This window comes from Xiphophorus hellerii, chromosome 15, assembly GCF_003331165.1.
Source record: "Xiphophorus hellerii strain 12219 chromosome 15, Xiphophorus_hellerii-4.1, whole genome shotgun sequence".
NCBI lineage: Eukaryota > Metazoa > Chordata > Actinopteri > Cyprinodontiformes > Poeciliidae > Xiphophorus > Xiphophorus hellerii.
This window is the reverse complement of record NC_045686.1, coordinates 8,054,484-8,067,609: the sequence shown is the minus strand read 5'-3', so window position 1 is coordinate 8,067,609 and position 13,126 is coordinate 8,054,484. Positions and strand designations below refer to the sequence as shown.

At 38.2% G+C, this 13,126-nt stretch overlaps 2 protein-coding genes across 6 annotated transcripts in view; one reads left to right on the top strand and one right to left on the bottom strand.

Moving 5' to 3' along the window:
* Window positions 1–798, top strand: part of capn3b (calpain 3b) — an 18,107-nt gene extending 17,309 nt beyond the window's left edge. For both annotated transcript variants that reach the window (XM_032584579.1, XM_032584578.1), the window contains exon 23: window positions 435–798. In XM_032584579.1, coding sequence (XP_032440470.1) covers window positions 435–461 — 27 coding nt within the window. In that variant the 3' untranslated portion in view covers window positions 462–798. The remainder of the gene's footprint in view (window positions 1–434) is intronic.
* znf106b (zinc finger protein 106b) lies at window positions 799–13,126 on the bottom strand. Of its 4 annotated transcripts, none has more exons than XM_032584572.1 (21): window positions 13,029–13,126; window positions 12,572–12,770; window positions 12,415–12,476; window positions 11,691–11,894; window positions 9,241–10,473; window positions 8,844–9,162; window positions 8,706–8,772; window positions 7,961–8,115; window positions 7,808–7,868; window positions 5,767–6,430; window positions 5,091–5,140; window positions 4,879–5,012; window positions 4,644–4,778; window positions 4,058–4,174; window positions 3,778–3,969; window positions 2,746–2,808; window positions 2,466–2,585; window positions 2,295–2,366; window positions 2,149–2,220; window positions 1,906–2,052; window positions 799–1,544 (listed from the first exon to the last, which is right to left on the bottom strand). In XM_032584572.1, exons 2-21 carry the CDS (start codon window positions 12,704–12,706, stop codon window positions 1,488–1,490), a joined length of 4,059 nt encoding a protein of 1,352 aa, XP_032440463.1. In that variant the 5' UTR covers window positions 12,707–12,770; window positions 13,029–13,126; the 3' UTR covers window positions 799–1,487. The 4 variants fall into 4 exon arrangements, with proteins under 4 accessions (XP_032440463.1, XP_032440466.1, XP_032440465.1 ...); XM_032584575.1 differs by having other exon boundaries at window positions 12,572–12,724; window positions 13,029–13,096; XM_032584574.1 differs by having other exon boundaries at window positions 12,572–12,735; window positions 13,029–13,089.

The following is a 13,126-nucleotide window of genomic DNA, read 5'->3' as shown; positions in this document are numbered from 1 at the left end:
TAACCCTCGGAGGGTATTTGACTGCTGATAAAAAAAACAAACTTCTATTTAATAGCTTTAGCAAGTTAAATATACATCTTATAAGGTTCACAACAGGCATTCTGTTATCAACCTCTTGAAATACACAAGATAATGAGTTGGGAGTGGATATTGCAGCAGGAATTTTTAATTTGTTTTGAATTGCTTAAACAGTCAAATATTAAAAGAATCAGAAATATTTCTCACACAAAAAAAATCTTTTCCACTGGGTTTGCTGGTTTCCCTTTAAGTGGTTTATTGTTTGGTTACAAAATACTACAAAAACAATTTTAGGATGCATCTAAATCTAATTTCCGACTAATAAGAGTTTTAAAATAACGATTAAATTCTTTGGATTACTGTTAAATACCATTAAAAAAAGGTAAAATAAAAATGTTGTTTGTGTTTTCTTCCAGTGGCTTCAGCTGACAATGTATTCCTAGATGAAGATTACCCGGCGATCTACTTGATCATTAGTCATTAAATCATGTTTCGGTACTGTTAATGCCATTAAAGTGAGGTTTTGATGGCAAGTTTAATCTACATTGTGGCTTAAGCATTTAATTTTAGCTTATTAAAGTTATAAATTTCATCTCAGGCTATGAAAATATTTTTAAAAATGTCAACGTTAATATTATGAATATGAAAGAACCTGTTTGCTAAATCTTTCTGGAAAAAATATTTAAAAGAATGAGGGAAAACATGTTTGTTTTGCTTTTTTTCCGTATACAAACAGTACATATTATTGTTGAGCAAAAAGCATAAAGAAATTGAAATGAATTATGGAGTACTTTCTTTATTCATGCAAGAATTCCATGGCAAAATACAGAAATGTAAAGAAACGATTTACTCTTTCACCAAAAAAAAAAATAAATCAATGTCAGTCTGATGGATATGAAAGATAACTTCAACTCATTTTTAGTAAGTATTATAATCCTTAAAAACAGATCAGTATTTTACACCAGTTGGGTTATATTGGTGTAATTCTCCTGGGTGACTAAATCTGCTGAATTATGACATAATTATGTTTATGTTTATAGTGTAAATGGCCTTTAAACTATAAAATTATGCTGGACCATGTCAGCATAATTATTTGTGCACAAATAATAAAGCTTAAAATTGATTATTTGTAGAAATTATCTGAAGGATTTGCTTCATGTATGAAATAACGTCAATTCAATATTAACTAAAATTGTGTCAAGTAGCTGGTAAAAAATAAGAATGATTGATCCTTTCCACCATGTAGACAAAAAAAAAAAATGTACAGAGGAAATACTGTTGAAACTGGAAAGAATTGAGGTAGCTCTTTACGTCTGATGCTGCAGATGTTTTCAGAAAAAAGTCAGATGTGATGATTTAAACCCCGAATTTATTCCAGAATATCAGTAGCAGATGTGTTTCTACAAAGAAAAGAGCAAAACGCACAGATTCTTTGCATCGTCTTCTGCATAGCTTCAACTCCCCTCCTGTCAAGGCTGAAGCTTGCCATCACTCTCAATGTGATTCTGCAGGTGTTCGGGCAGTTCCTGCAGGAAAAACCCAAACATAACTTAGCAGCTTACAAAGTCAACATATTTATAGGAAATATGATGCTTAAATGTCAAGAATATCTGAATCCTTTTCAGGAGAAGAAAAGTCTGAAGCAGAAAACAAAACAAAGTTTTAAAGCTCTGAGCAGATATTATAATAAATTATTTTTAAAAATCTACTCTTCTCATTTTATTAAATATTTATAAAGCTCATAAAATTACATCTAAAAGCTCTGCAAAAAGAATTATCTTGCTTGAACTTTTTATATTTTGTCTTTAATGTTATAACACAAAGTAGTGCATTATTGTAAAGTGGGAGTTTTATAATTAAAAAGATTATATTATATAAACCAATTACCTGTCTGACTGACTGCTGAGTGCTGAAAAAATGGTTGCACTCCTTCCAGCGACATTTGACCGTCTGCATATTGGAGTTGCTGTGGTCTTGGATGAGGTGCTGAAAGAGATGCTCCTGAATGCCAAAAATCAGGGAGCAACTCTGCCACTGGACAGAGGACAAACATAACCACATATTACTCAAAGAAATGGAAAAAAGCCACTGTGAGAGGGTTCAAGCTTCCCGTCTGTCTGCAGTTCTTACCCAGCAGCGGTAGTTTTTCAGTAAGTTGAGTTTTACAGCTTGAACACTGCCGTTGTAGCAGCCTGTGTAGATCTGTGTAGAACAATTTATCAGTGCACCTGAAAATCCATAATTTTAATACCTAAGGCTCGTTTTAGTCCACTTACCACACTCTTGTGCACAGCCATGCACATCACCATGTCACTGTGACCCCCGTAGACCTGCAGACGATCATGGGACTACAAAAACAAACCAGACAGCATGTTTGAAGTGGTTTCATCCCCACAGATCTGACTGACATAATTCACATGGAAGCAACTCTCAGGATTAAACGATACCTGCAGCTCATAAACACGAACTAATTTATCCAGGCAGGCCGTCACCATCACTTTCCCCAGAATGACGATGGATGTGACGGCGTGACCGTGACCCTTGTAGATCCGAACCAACTCCCCCGTCTGTAAGCATCAACAACAAGAGAGCATGAAGCTTAAAAGAAATACAGGTTACCTTAACAAATTAAGGTTTAAAAATCATCATCTTACTGGTTGCACACTGGACATAATAAATGTGAAGGTGATTTATTCAGAATGTGGACAATTAATGTGGAGGACTTACATGGATGTTGTGGGCGTGGACAGATGTGTCACTGGAACCACTAAAAACCAGATCATTCACCACCTGAAAACAACAGAAAAGTAAACTAAAACAAACAAAACAACAGATCTAGACAGATAGAGAATAATACGGTGTAAAGAAGTTTAAAGGAATGCTGCAAATGTTCTCAGCTCCTGCGTAACTCAGAAGTGGAAGAACAAACAAACAGATTTAATGTAAAAGACATTTTAAATATCCAAAAACAACAAACAAAACTAATGAAACAACAAGTAAAATGAATACTGAAGTCTGTCTTGACAAAACTGCTGGTTGAAACCAATGTACCAGACTGAAGCTTTCTGTCACACAGTCTTTGGTAGAATGAGAGAAAGACATGAGAAAATCAAACAATCATGCAAATGGAAATCATGATGCGATTAGTTAATTTATTGCGACAGGTTATTCACAGACACACTTCATCCAATCTGACTGAGTCAAGACATTTTTCAAAAGAGAAAGGATTAAATCATTTAGCCTCCACATGTTGAAGGGAGGAGGCCACAGGGAAAACCCAGGACACGCTGGAGGGACTATGTTTCTCGGCTGGCCTTGGAACACCTTGGGATTCCCCCGGAAGAGCTGGAACAAGTGGCTGGGGAGAGGGAAGTTTGGGCCTCCCTTCTGAAGCTGCTACCCCCACGACCCGACTCCGGATAAAGCAGAAGAAAATGAATGAATGGATGAATGGATGGATGGATGTTGAAACATGTTGGTTTAACACATCAAAGGCAGTTTGTTATTACAAGATAGCATATGAAGAAGTTCAATTGGTATCAATTCCTTTGCAAGACATTATATCATAATGTCAAAGCCATTATGAGATAAGATAAGGAAACAAGAGGGAGCTGATTGTTAAAACAACAATTTGCACTCTGAATCTTTCCCTGAAGAATACTATAGCTCTTTTTCATCTAAGTGCAACAAAAATGATCCTAATCTAGAGCCAATAAAAGCAGAAACATGTTACAGTATTAGATGGCATGCTCTCGTCACCTTCATACAAAGCACAGTCTTGGTGTGACCCTCCAGCGTCCGCAGCAGCAGGCCGCTCTTGGCGTCGCGGACGCTGATGGTGCTGTCGTACGACCCGACCAGCAGCAGGCGCCGCGCGCCCTCCTGAGACGTGCCGAGGCAGCTCACGCCGCGTGGGCCGTGGCACTCCAACATGTCCAGTTCCTTCAGCGCCTAAATGTCGACATGCAAGAAACAATGAGGATTTCGCCTTTTTCTGCAGCCTCAAACAGTTCAGATTTGATGGAAAATGGCTGCTGACCTTCAGGTCATAGCTGACGACACATCCGCTGGCGAGCCCAACATACAGAATATTCCAGGCGATGTGCAAACACAGCACTCTGTCTGGTAGAGTGATCTGGTCAAGGCACTTTTTAGACTACAAATTAAGAAAAATAAAGACATCCAAAGTATAAAAGAAGAGTCACTACTGATAAATAATTTCTGATTTCTTTCAACTTTCAGGAGATTTAGTCTAAGGGTTATCTGAGGAAAAGAGTAATAAACAGTCTTAATGTAATGCAATAACCCAGTCATCCACCAATAAAGCAATATTTTATGTTAAAGATCTGAAGCACTAAAAGCTTTGCACATTAAACAGTCTTTTCGAACCTAACTTTAAAAATTTAAATAGAGTTTCCTACAGATATATTGTAGGAAACTGTTGGCAGAAAATCTAATTTTATATACATAAAACTGCTAAATCCATGAGATGGATGCATGCAAAGAGGATGGAAGACAAAACTAAAGAAAGAAGGCAAAGAAGGAAAGGAAGGAGAAGCAAGAAATGGAGGAAGAAAGGAGAAAAAATTTACCTTGTTTTAAATGTTTTCAGAGACATTTCGTACCTTTATGCTGTAACAGCGAATAGTTTGGTCACTGGATCCGGTGTAGAGGCGTGCCAGCATGTTCGGTAGAGACGACACCAGCAGACAGTTCACTTTGTTTGTGTGACCCTGAAACACCGCTTCACACTCTCTGGTCTGAATGAATAAAAACACATTTTTTAACTCTCCATTCATGTCTGAGACAATAAGGCTTCTCTGTTTTGTGAAGGCTGCTTTTGAATTTCCAACATCATACCAGCAGGCTGTAGGCCCGGGCCGTGTTATCTCCTGAGCACGTGTATAGCTGTCCGTTGTGGATCTGAAGGCCGTGGACGGGGCCGGAATGACTCAAAAAGTCCCCTAAATAAGGATCCTCTTCTTCCACAGACTCTGGAATGTCATCATGTTTAGACGCATCATTTTTTTTCAATGTGGCGCATTTAGAAAGAAAAAAAGAGACACCCTTACCTGCAGGCTGACTGACATCTTTTTTCTGTTTAACTGCAGGCACAGATTTCCTGAGGGATTGAAGAAACAGAAGTTGGCAAAACAGGCACATTCCAGAAAACAGGGGTGCCCAAACTTTCTCTCACTTGGGCCAAAATGATTGAGTTAAAACTATTAGCGAGTCAATGAAAAAAAAAACAAAGAAAAAGAAAAAAGCAAATAAAAAAACCCTTTTTTTTCTTCTTTTTTTGATAGGAAAGGGATGTTATTTACTGTATCGTTATTCAAACATTTATAAAGAATTTTATGTTATCAAAAGAAAGACTCGAGCCTTCAGGCTTGGTTGATCAAATTCATTTTAGCTTTAAAAACAATTTGGGTCACTTTCTTTCAAAATATTTAACTGAGTTGAATAAATTAAATAAAAGCTGATTTGGGTGCAGCATAGTCGGCTTTTCAGTAAAAGTCTCTCAATAGACGTGGTTCCATTTATTATAAGAAGTTGGTGGTAAAAAGATGGATATTTTGTGTCATACTAAACATTTTCTTTTGTAAGAAAATTATGTTGGTAATAATAGTATGCAGATTAAAAAGTTCAAGGAACAAATTTGCATCATTCCTGAACTGCATTTGCCGCACTTTGGACGGCCCTGCCATAAAAGTTCCCGTTTAATTCAGAGACTTGACCCCAGCTCACCTCTCTGTTTCACATTGCTGAAACGTTTGCGTGCTCACGCAGTTCAGCTCCACGCTCACAGACTTCTGGGGATCTTCGGGCTGCTCTGGAGAAACTGTCTCTGTTGAGTCCTCACATTCTGATTCCTCAATGTGTATGACATCCAGTTTGGAGGCATTTACCACCTCCACTGAGTCGTCGCTCTCGTTGCCCTCATCATCCTCATCATCCATGAGTAACACTTTCTTCTGCTCTTTTCCAGGATCTTCTCCTATATCCTGTTCTGTGCTTTGATTTTCTTCTGCTCCTTCCACAACATCCGAAGACTGAATTTGTTTTTCCGAAACCTTAGTCTTTACACACGTCAACCTGTCCCTCGGCTCCTGCTCTTGCTGCCTGGCAAAGGATTCAGGAGGAGGTCCGTGAGCTGAAGTGGGGACCTCTGGAATGGTGGGTTGCAGAGCAGAGGGTACGAACAGCTGACTCGTCTGTCCCGCTGCGACTACATGAGCCACCTCTTGCTTCAGCGACCCAGCTGGCCAGGTGAGGGGAGCCGTCTGCGGTAGAGTCATTGAAGAGGCCCGAGTTGCTGCAGGCTGCTGCAGGTTCAGTGAGGAAGGAAAGGAAGTTGATGGCATGGTGGATGCAGGACCAGGTGAGACGATGGTGGCTTCAGAGTATCCTTCTGTTAGAGATAATTATTATCTTTTAGGAGTCATAATCATCAATTATTAAAATTTATCTGAATTGTTAGTCTGGAAGGCAATCTGAAATGAGCAAAGCAACTCGTTGGAAGGATTGGCAGTAACTACTTATTTTTACTTGAATAACTTATTAAAAAAATTTACTTTTGAAAGTATTTTTACTGAGATGTATATTTTTTAATTTTACTTACGCAATTTTATAATGAAAAATGCAGGCCTGGAAAGTAAATCAATAATAATAAGTATTGCGATAGATCAATATCAATAGATAATCAATTTATAGAATTTTCAGTGAACTCTGATCCAGAACACCACAGCATTCTGGGAGATGTAGACAAAGGAAAAGCTTTAGCCACTCAACCTCGCTTAGAAAATTGGGTGGAATCAACTAACTCACTCACTCAGTCTTTGGTTACCTAGCAACAACCTGTTGAGTAACTTGCGGAGCAGTTTCAACTTCTGCTAACGTGCCTCTTAACTGCTTAAAAACAAACAACGGTGTGGAGTGAAAACTGTGGATAGAACAGTCATGCTAACAGTTTGGTAATATTTCAGATATTTGAAGCAAAAATGTAATCAATAATTATCAATATCTAATACGAAACGCTTATATTGTGATAAGTTTTTCAGCCCTAGAAGTATCGCTATTTTACTCAAGTATTTTTTACTCGAGTAAAATCTCTGGATATTCTACCCACTGTGAATAATTTCACCAAAAAAAGAACAAGCTTGTTTTAACTAAAGATTTACCAAACACAGACATACATTTCATAAGTTTTATTTTGAAAGAAACTAATTTGGAAAACTGCTTTAAATATAAAATGATTGATGTTTTGATCAGTTACTCAGGACTTTGGTAAATTTACTTTGGTAGTTTACCAAAGTAAATAACTCTTACTCCAGTAATTTCTTGGATGGCTACTTTTTACTTAATTAAAAATATGTTGGAGTAGTGCTACTCTTACTTGAGCACAATTTTTGTGTACTCCACCCTCCTCTGAATGAAGGTGAAGTTTTTATGGAGAGGTGGAGCTCATTTATTCTTATCTCTAAAATATTTTATAACAGATTTTTGACAAAACGTTATGAACAAAACACAATCAACCACTCTGTGTCTTGAGAGACATTTATTGAATAAAAATACAGATATTTCAAATATTTATGCTCTCCGTTTTATTGAATTTAAAGTGAATTTGTGAAATTGTTTTTTTTTAATCAATTTATGGAATGGCCAATATTTTTTCTTAAGTTGGTAAAAGAAGTTTCAAGTTTGCGATCTTTAATGTATCATTAGATGAATCAAATGACACGTTTCATTTTAGTGATTAAATTACTTCATATGAGGCGATTTATTTTACCTTGCATTCCTTGCAGGATCTCAATGCGTTTTGTTCTCAGGTTGTTGACCTCAGCTGTAATCTAAAGGAAAAGAAAAACAGAGGAAAACATTAAGTTAGTACCTCTGAAAGACAGAATAAAAGATGCTGCATTTTTCAACAGCTGGCAGAAACCTGTTGTTTCAGAAGCAGCAGTCTTTGGACCTCTGCGTAAGCAGCTTGCAGCGCATTGCGCGCCTGGATCATAGATTGGTCTAGATCCTGCAGCGAGTGGCTCAGCTCGTCCTCCCTGAGCGAGACAGCCAGCAGCTGGTCCATCTGACTCTGGTCTGCATGACGATACAAGACATTTAGAAATACAGCACAGTACAATCTGAACAAACATTATCAAGTGTTATCCACAGTTACTTATAAAATACACACATTTCCTTCAGATTGAAACATGGAAAACATTGTTTTATTAAACTTCAAAACTAATCAGTCAGTGCTAATGCATATATTCCAAATTCTCAAATTTTGCAGTCCATTTTTCAGTCAACAAACAAACATGAATTTATCTGCAATATTTCTATGAAGGTCAGCCTTCAATTACAAGGCCTGCAAAAATAACTGAAAGCATGGACAGAAGAAAAGATGGAGTCTCTATATTTTATCATACTAATCTAAAAAGGACAATGCTTATACCAAATTTCTTATTTTTGCAGATTGTAGTACTCTGCAGTGTTTAAGAAAAACTTTTGTTTAATCTACATAAAACAGTGATTTTCCATATTTTAGGCATTATGTTCCCTACCCTAAGAGAACCTGAGGAAACAGCAAATGCAAGCATTTTTGTCTGATTTGTAAATAAAAAAACCTTTTGAATTACTTATGTCCCAACAGTTTATAGGAGACACATAAACAAAAGATTTTCATGTACCTAAATTATCCTTTCTTGATTTTGTTTTCTTCTTTTTACAGTTTGGTCTGTCAGAAAGGCCATCTTCCTGCAAAAATACCCAATAATGAACTTCCACCAATAATCAAACTGGATACCGCAGTTTAAATCCCAACTTACTTCCACCATACTCATAGTCCTCTTCCTGCTCACTTCTTCGTTCTCATCCTCCAGTTTTGGTTCTACTTTCACAGAAACCATTTTTGCCGTCTTGCTGCTGTAGCTTGCCTGGGGGACGTCGGGTTGCTCTGAAGAGTCCCGTGTCTGGGACTCTGACTGCGTTTCAAGCTGATTGCCTTGTGAACAGGGCACAGTAGAAGACGGGACTAAAAGGCTGTCTGGAAATGATTCCCAATGGAAACCCTCAGATAGAGGCAGGTCACCTTCTTGCAGAGGGCGTTCAACGTCAGTCGGCTGGGTTCCAAACTTGATTCCGAACCTGAACGAGAAACAAAGAGAGGTCATCAAGAGGTAAAGAGATCAAACTAAACACCTCGTGCCAGGAGAAGGTCCTCACCGCGGCACACCTTTTAAGCTTTTCCTTTTCATATCGCTGTACCTCTCATCCCAGTTCAACCTGCTCTTGGCTCTGGATAGGTGACGCAGCTTGTCCAGGATTGGTTTACGAATGGTCTCTTTCGCTGCTTTAGCCGTACTGGATTTGTGGGCAACCCGGACTTTAGGAGATTTTGTAAAATTGAGCTCAGCGGGCATCACGGAGGTCGAAGCATTGCTGGCCTCCTGAGACTTTGCTTCATTGTCGTTTAGTTGAGGACTCAGTGTTTGGTTGGGTTTTTGTCTTTGGTTGGAAGTTGTCTGTTTCTGCTTTGGGGGAGTGATAGTGGAAGGAAAAGCACCAGCATTAGCAGAAGTAGCATGGGTGCTGGCCAGCCCAGTCTTAGCCGGAGTTTCTGCCTGCTGGTCTGCAGCATCTTGCTTCTCTGCGCAGCGATCTTCAGTGTGGTCGTTCCCGTTCTGCCGCCGAGCTTCTCGATCCGCCCTGCATGGCTCCCTGACGCCCAGTGCTCTCCTGATTTGCTTCAGCGTGAAGCCAACACCAACGTCCCCCATAGGAGCCTGACTGCCGGATTTGTTTTCGGAATGTCCCGGAGCCGAACTGTTTGAACTTTCTGGCCGAAAGGAGTCGGTTTTCGCATGTTTTGGTTGAGTGGAATTCCCCTTCTCTGATTTGTTGTGATCAAGCAAGTTGGCTCCATCATGAGGGAGCGGCCTGCTGGGGATGGAACATTGTCCCGTCAGTTTCTGCTGGTTAAAGTTGCTCTGGCTCACTGTGGGCATCATTTGTTTCGACGGGCCAGCTGGAGGACTAGGGTAGCTATATGGACTAGATTGGAACCTGTTCATTTTCCCTTGGTAATACTGGTTGTTGGCAAAGTAACCATTATGCCATTGGTGGTCCTCATGCCAGCCATATTGGTGATGAAAAGGTTGATGAACAGGAGTGCTTGGCAGATAAGGTGGCCTCCAGTTCTGATCAGGAAATGGTCTGTATAGAGGCGGTTTCTCCATGAGGAACATTTTGTTCTCCTTATTTTGAATGACACCATAGTTGCTTCCTGGGAAGCGTGGTTGCTGCCACTGATTTGGAGTTCTCATTTGCATTTGTTTGGGTTGTATCGTTCCTTTGGAGTCCAGACTTTTGCTTTGGACACCAGATTGTTGCGTCTTTGCACACCTATTCCCGGTTTTCTGCTTCTGTTTCTTTCTAGTCTTCTTCTCTTCCTTCTTTCTGAAAATACAAACAACCATTCTTTTCATATAAATCAACTTCTATTTAGCCACACTTTCCACAATTTAGTACAAGTCATGCTTTAAAAGGTTGCTTTTACATTCCTGTTGCTTTTCACGCAACAGGAATGCTGGACAAAACTTCTTTATAGAGGTATAAAAACATACCTCTAAAAATAAGTCAATTTCTTCCTGTTTTAAATGGAAAACATGCTAGAGCTTTTAAAAGAGCCCTGTTTAATTATTTTATTATATAAAGCAAGGTATCCCCCGGAAAACTTGCTAAGCCTGGTGGTTGGGCTCTAGGCAGTCATTGGACCTGCTGCTACTTCTTTGGATGGTTGAGTGCCTTTAGTTAATTTAGTTGTATATATTGTTATTATTATTATTGTGTGTTTGCTTATTTATACTGTATATATTTGACCTTTTGCACGGGAGCTGCAATGGAAATTTCGTTGAATTCTGTTCAATGACAATAAATGCTATCTATTCTATTCATCCAGTGGCCTGTTGTGTTTTTGAGTTAAAAAATGCTCAAAGTTGACAGGAAATTTGAAAATATCACTTGATAATTATGTGTTATTGAAAGATTGGAAGATTAATACCTGAACACCAACTATAAAGTCTTAAAAATGCAACCATTTAAAAAAAACTTAAATAAATAAGCAATGCTTAGCCTGGTGGGGCACAAGACTGAGTGAAACCCTGTAAAGCAGGGGTCTCAAACTCCAGTCCTCGAGGGCCACAGTCCTGCAACTTTTAGATGTGCCTCTGCTGCACCACAGCTGAATAGAATAATTAGGTCATTAGCAAGGCTTGGAGAACTGATCTACACAAGGAGGAGGTAATTAAGCCATTTCATTCCAGTGTTTTGTACCTGTGGCACATCTAAAAACTGTAGGTCTGCGGCCCTCGAGTACTGGAGTTTGAGACCCCTGCTGTAAAGTCTTCTAATCATAAATATTTATGAATATAACTATTTATATTTATGAATATAACATCACTAATGTTATATTAAGTATCGAACTGTTTTTGTAATAAATGTATTTTTTATGGTGTGGATCCCAGGAAGAGTAGCCATTGTCACAGCAATGACTTATGGGAATCCAAAATAAACAAAACAAACAAATATTCAATTTGAGTATTTTATTTTTGTTTTACAAAATAAACTCATTTTTTTCCTGCAACAGCAAAGCATTAAGCAGATGAAATTCTTACTTCTGGTTTCTCAGTGCCTTGTTTCTTGCCATGATGCTCTCTATAGTAGCTGAGCTGAGAATCTTGTCCAGAGAGACAGGCTTAACATTTTTGCTCTTCAGGTTCTTAAACCGAGTTTGGTGCTGAGATGTTAGGATATGATTGCCGTATTCGTTCAAACCCAATGAATTTATCTTGCATGCCTGGCAATTGTGAAAGGCATCCCTATAGATATAAAGACAGAAATAACACATCAGATATAAATAAAATACAGACGGACTTCTAGCTTTCAAATAATTTGAGATTTTTAAAGGACAATACTTTATGACAAAGATGCCATCAATACAATAATATAAAATCATAATCCCTGAATGTTGCAAGATTGAGTTTTATAAAGGCTTGTTATAACATGCATGGATGCAACTTTTAGAAACAGGTTAAAGAAAAGGCCTGGAAATACAAATATTTTCCCCTAATAATCCAGATGTGGAAAATGTCAAACTCTAATTCCAACAACATAGGACCTGTTCCAATATTGATTAAATGATGCTGATTTCTGGGTAGGGCTAGTGCGACAGCGCCTTTCTGTTTTAGTGAAATCATCCATTATCAATGTTATGATAATAATAACCACAACAATGATGATTTTTTTTTATTATTGTAGCCCAATTCACAATGTGTAACCTTTCTACAACATAAACAGATAGAATATTTATTTTTGCTGCTACAAAAAAATGGTACTTACTTGCCCAACACCTTCTCCAGCTCATTGTGATGATGCATGCTCTGCATATGATCATGTGCTTCCTGCAGTTGGGCAGACAAAAACAAAGTTAGATTTTTTTAATGGGAAAAAAAATGAAATAAAAAAATAAAAATTTGTAATAACTACAGCCACTTACATTTTTTAAATATGTGTTGCGACATACAATGCAGTAGTTTGTCTTCGCATTTTGAAGGGGCTGTGCAGGTTTCTTCTTCTTTGGCTTTTTTAGTGCTTTCTGCACCTCCTTTTTTTTGTTCTGTACGTCTGCCATGTCTGAACAACTCCAATCCTGAGTCCAAACTGCAAACACTCACCGTCTCTACCTCGTTTTTGCACTGGTTTAAATACCAATAATGTTACTACAGAAAAAGACTAGTCAAGAGGCAAACATGTTTCAATTATTTTTAAACAAATATCCATGACAACGTGGTATTAAACTGAAATCTCTTGAGAATTTAGTTAGCAGTTGCACATTAACATTCGAAGCGATTCCAATACAACGGTACACTGATTGAAGAACATTTAAGTAAGTTTCGCTCGGATTTTCAAATGTAACAAAGCAGTAAAGTTATTTAAACAAGTCTTGTAAATACCTGACAAATTTCACATGGCTCCAAAACCCCCCTTCTTTACGCCGCCGCCATGTTTGCTGACGTATTTTGCGTCCAAATTTACGTCGACCAATAGTCCA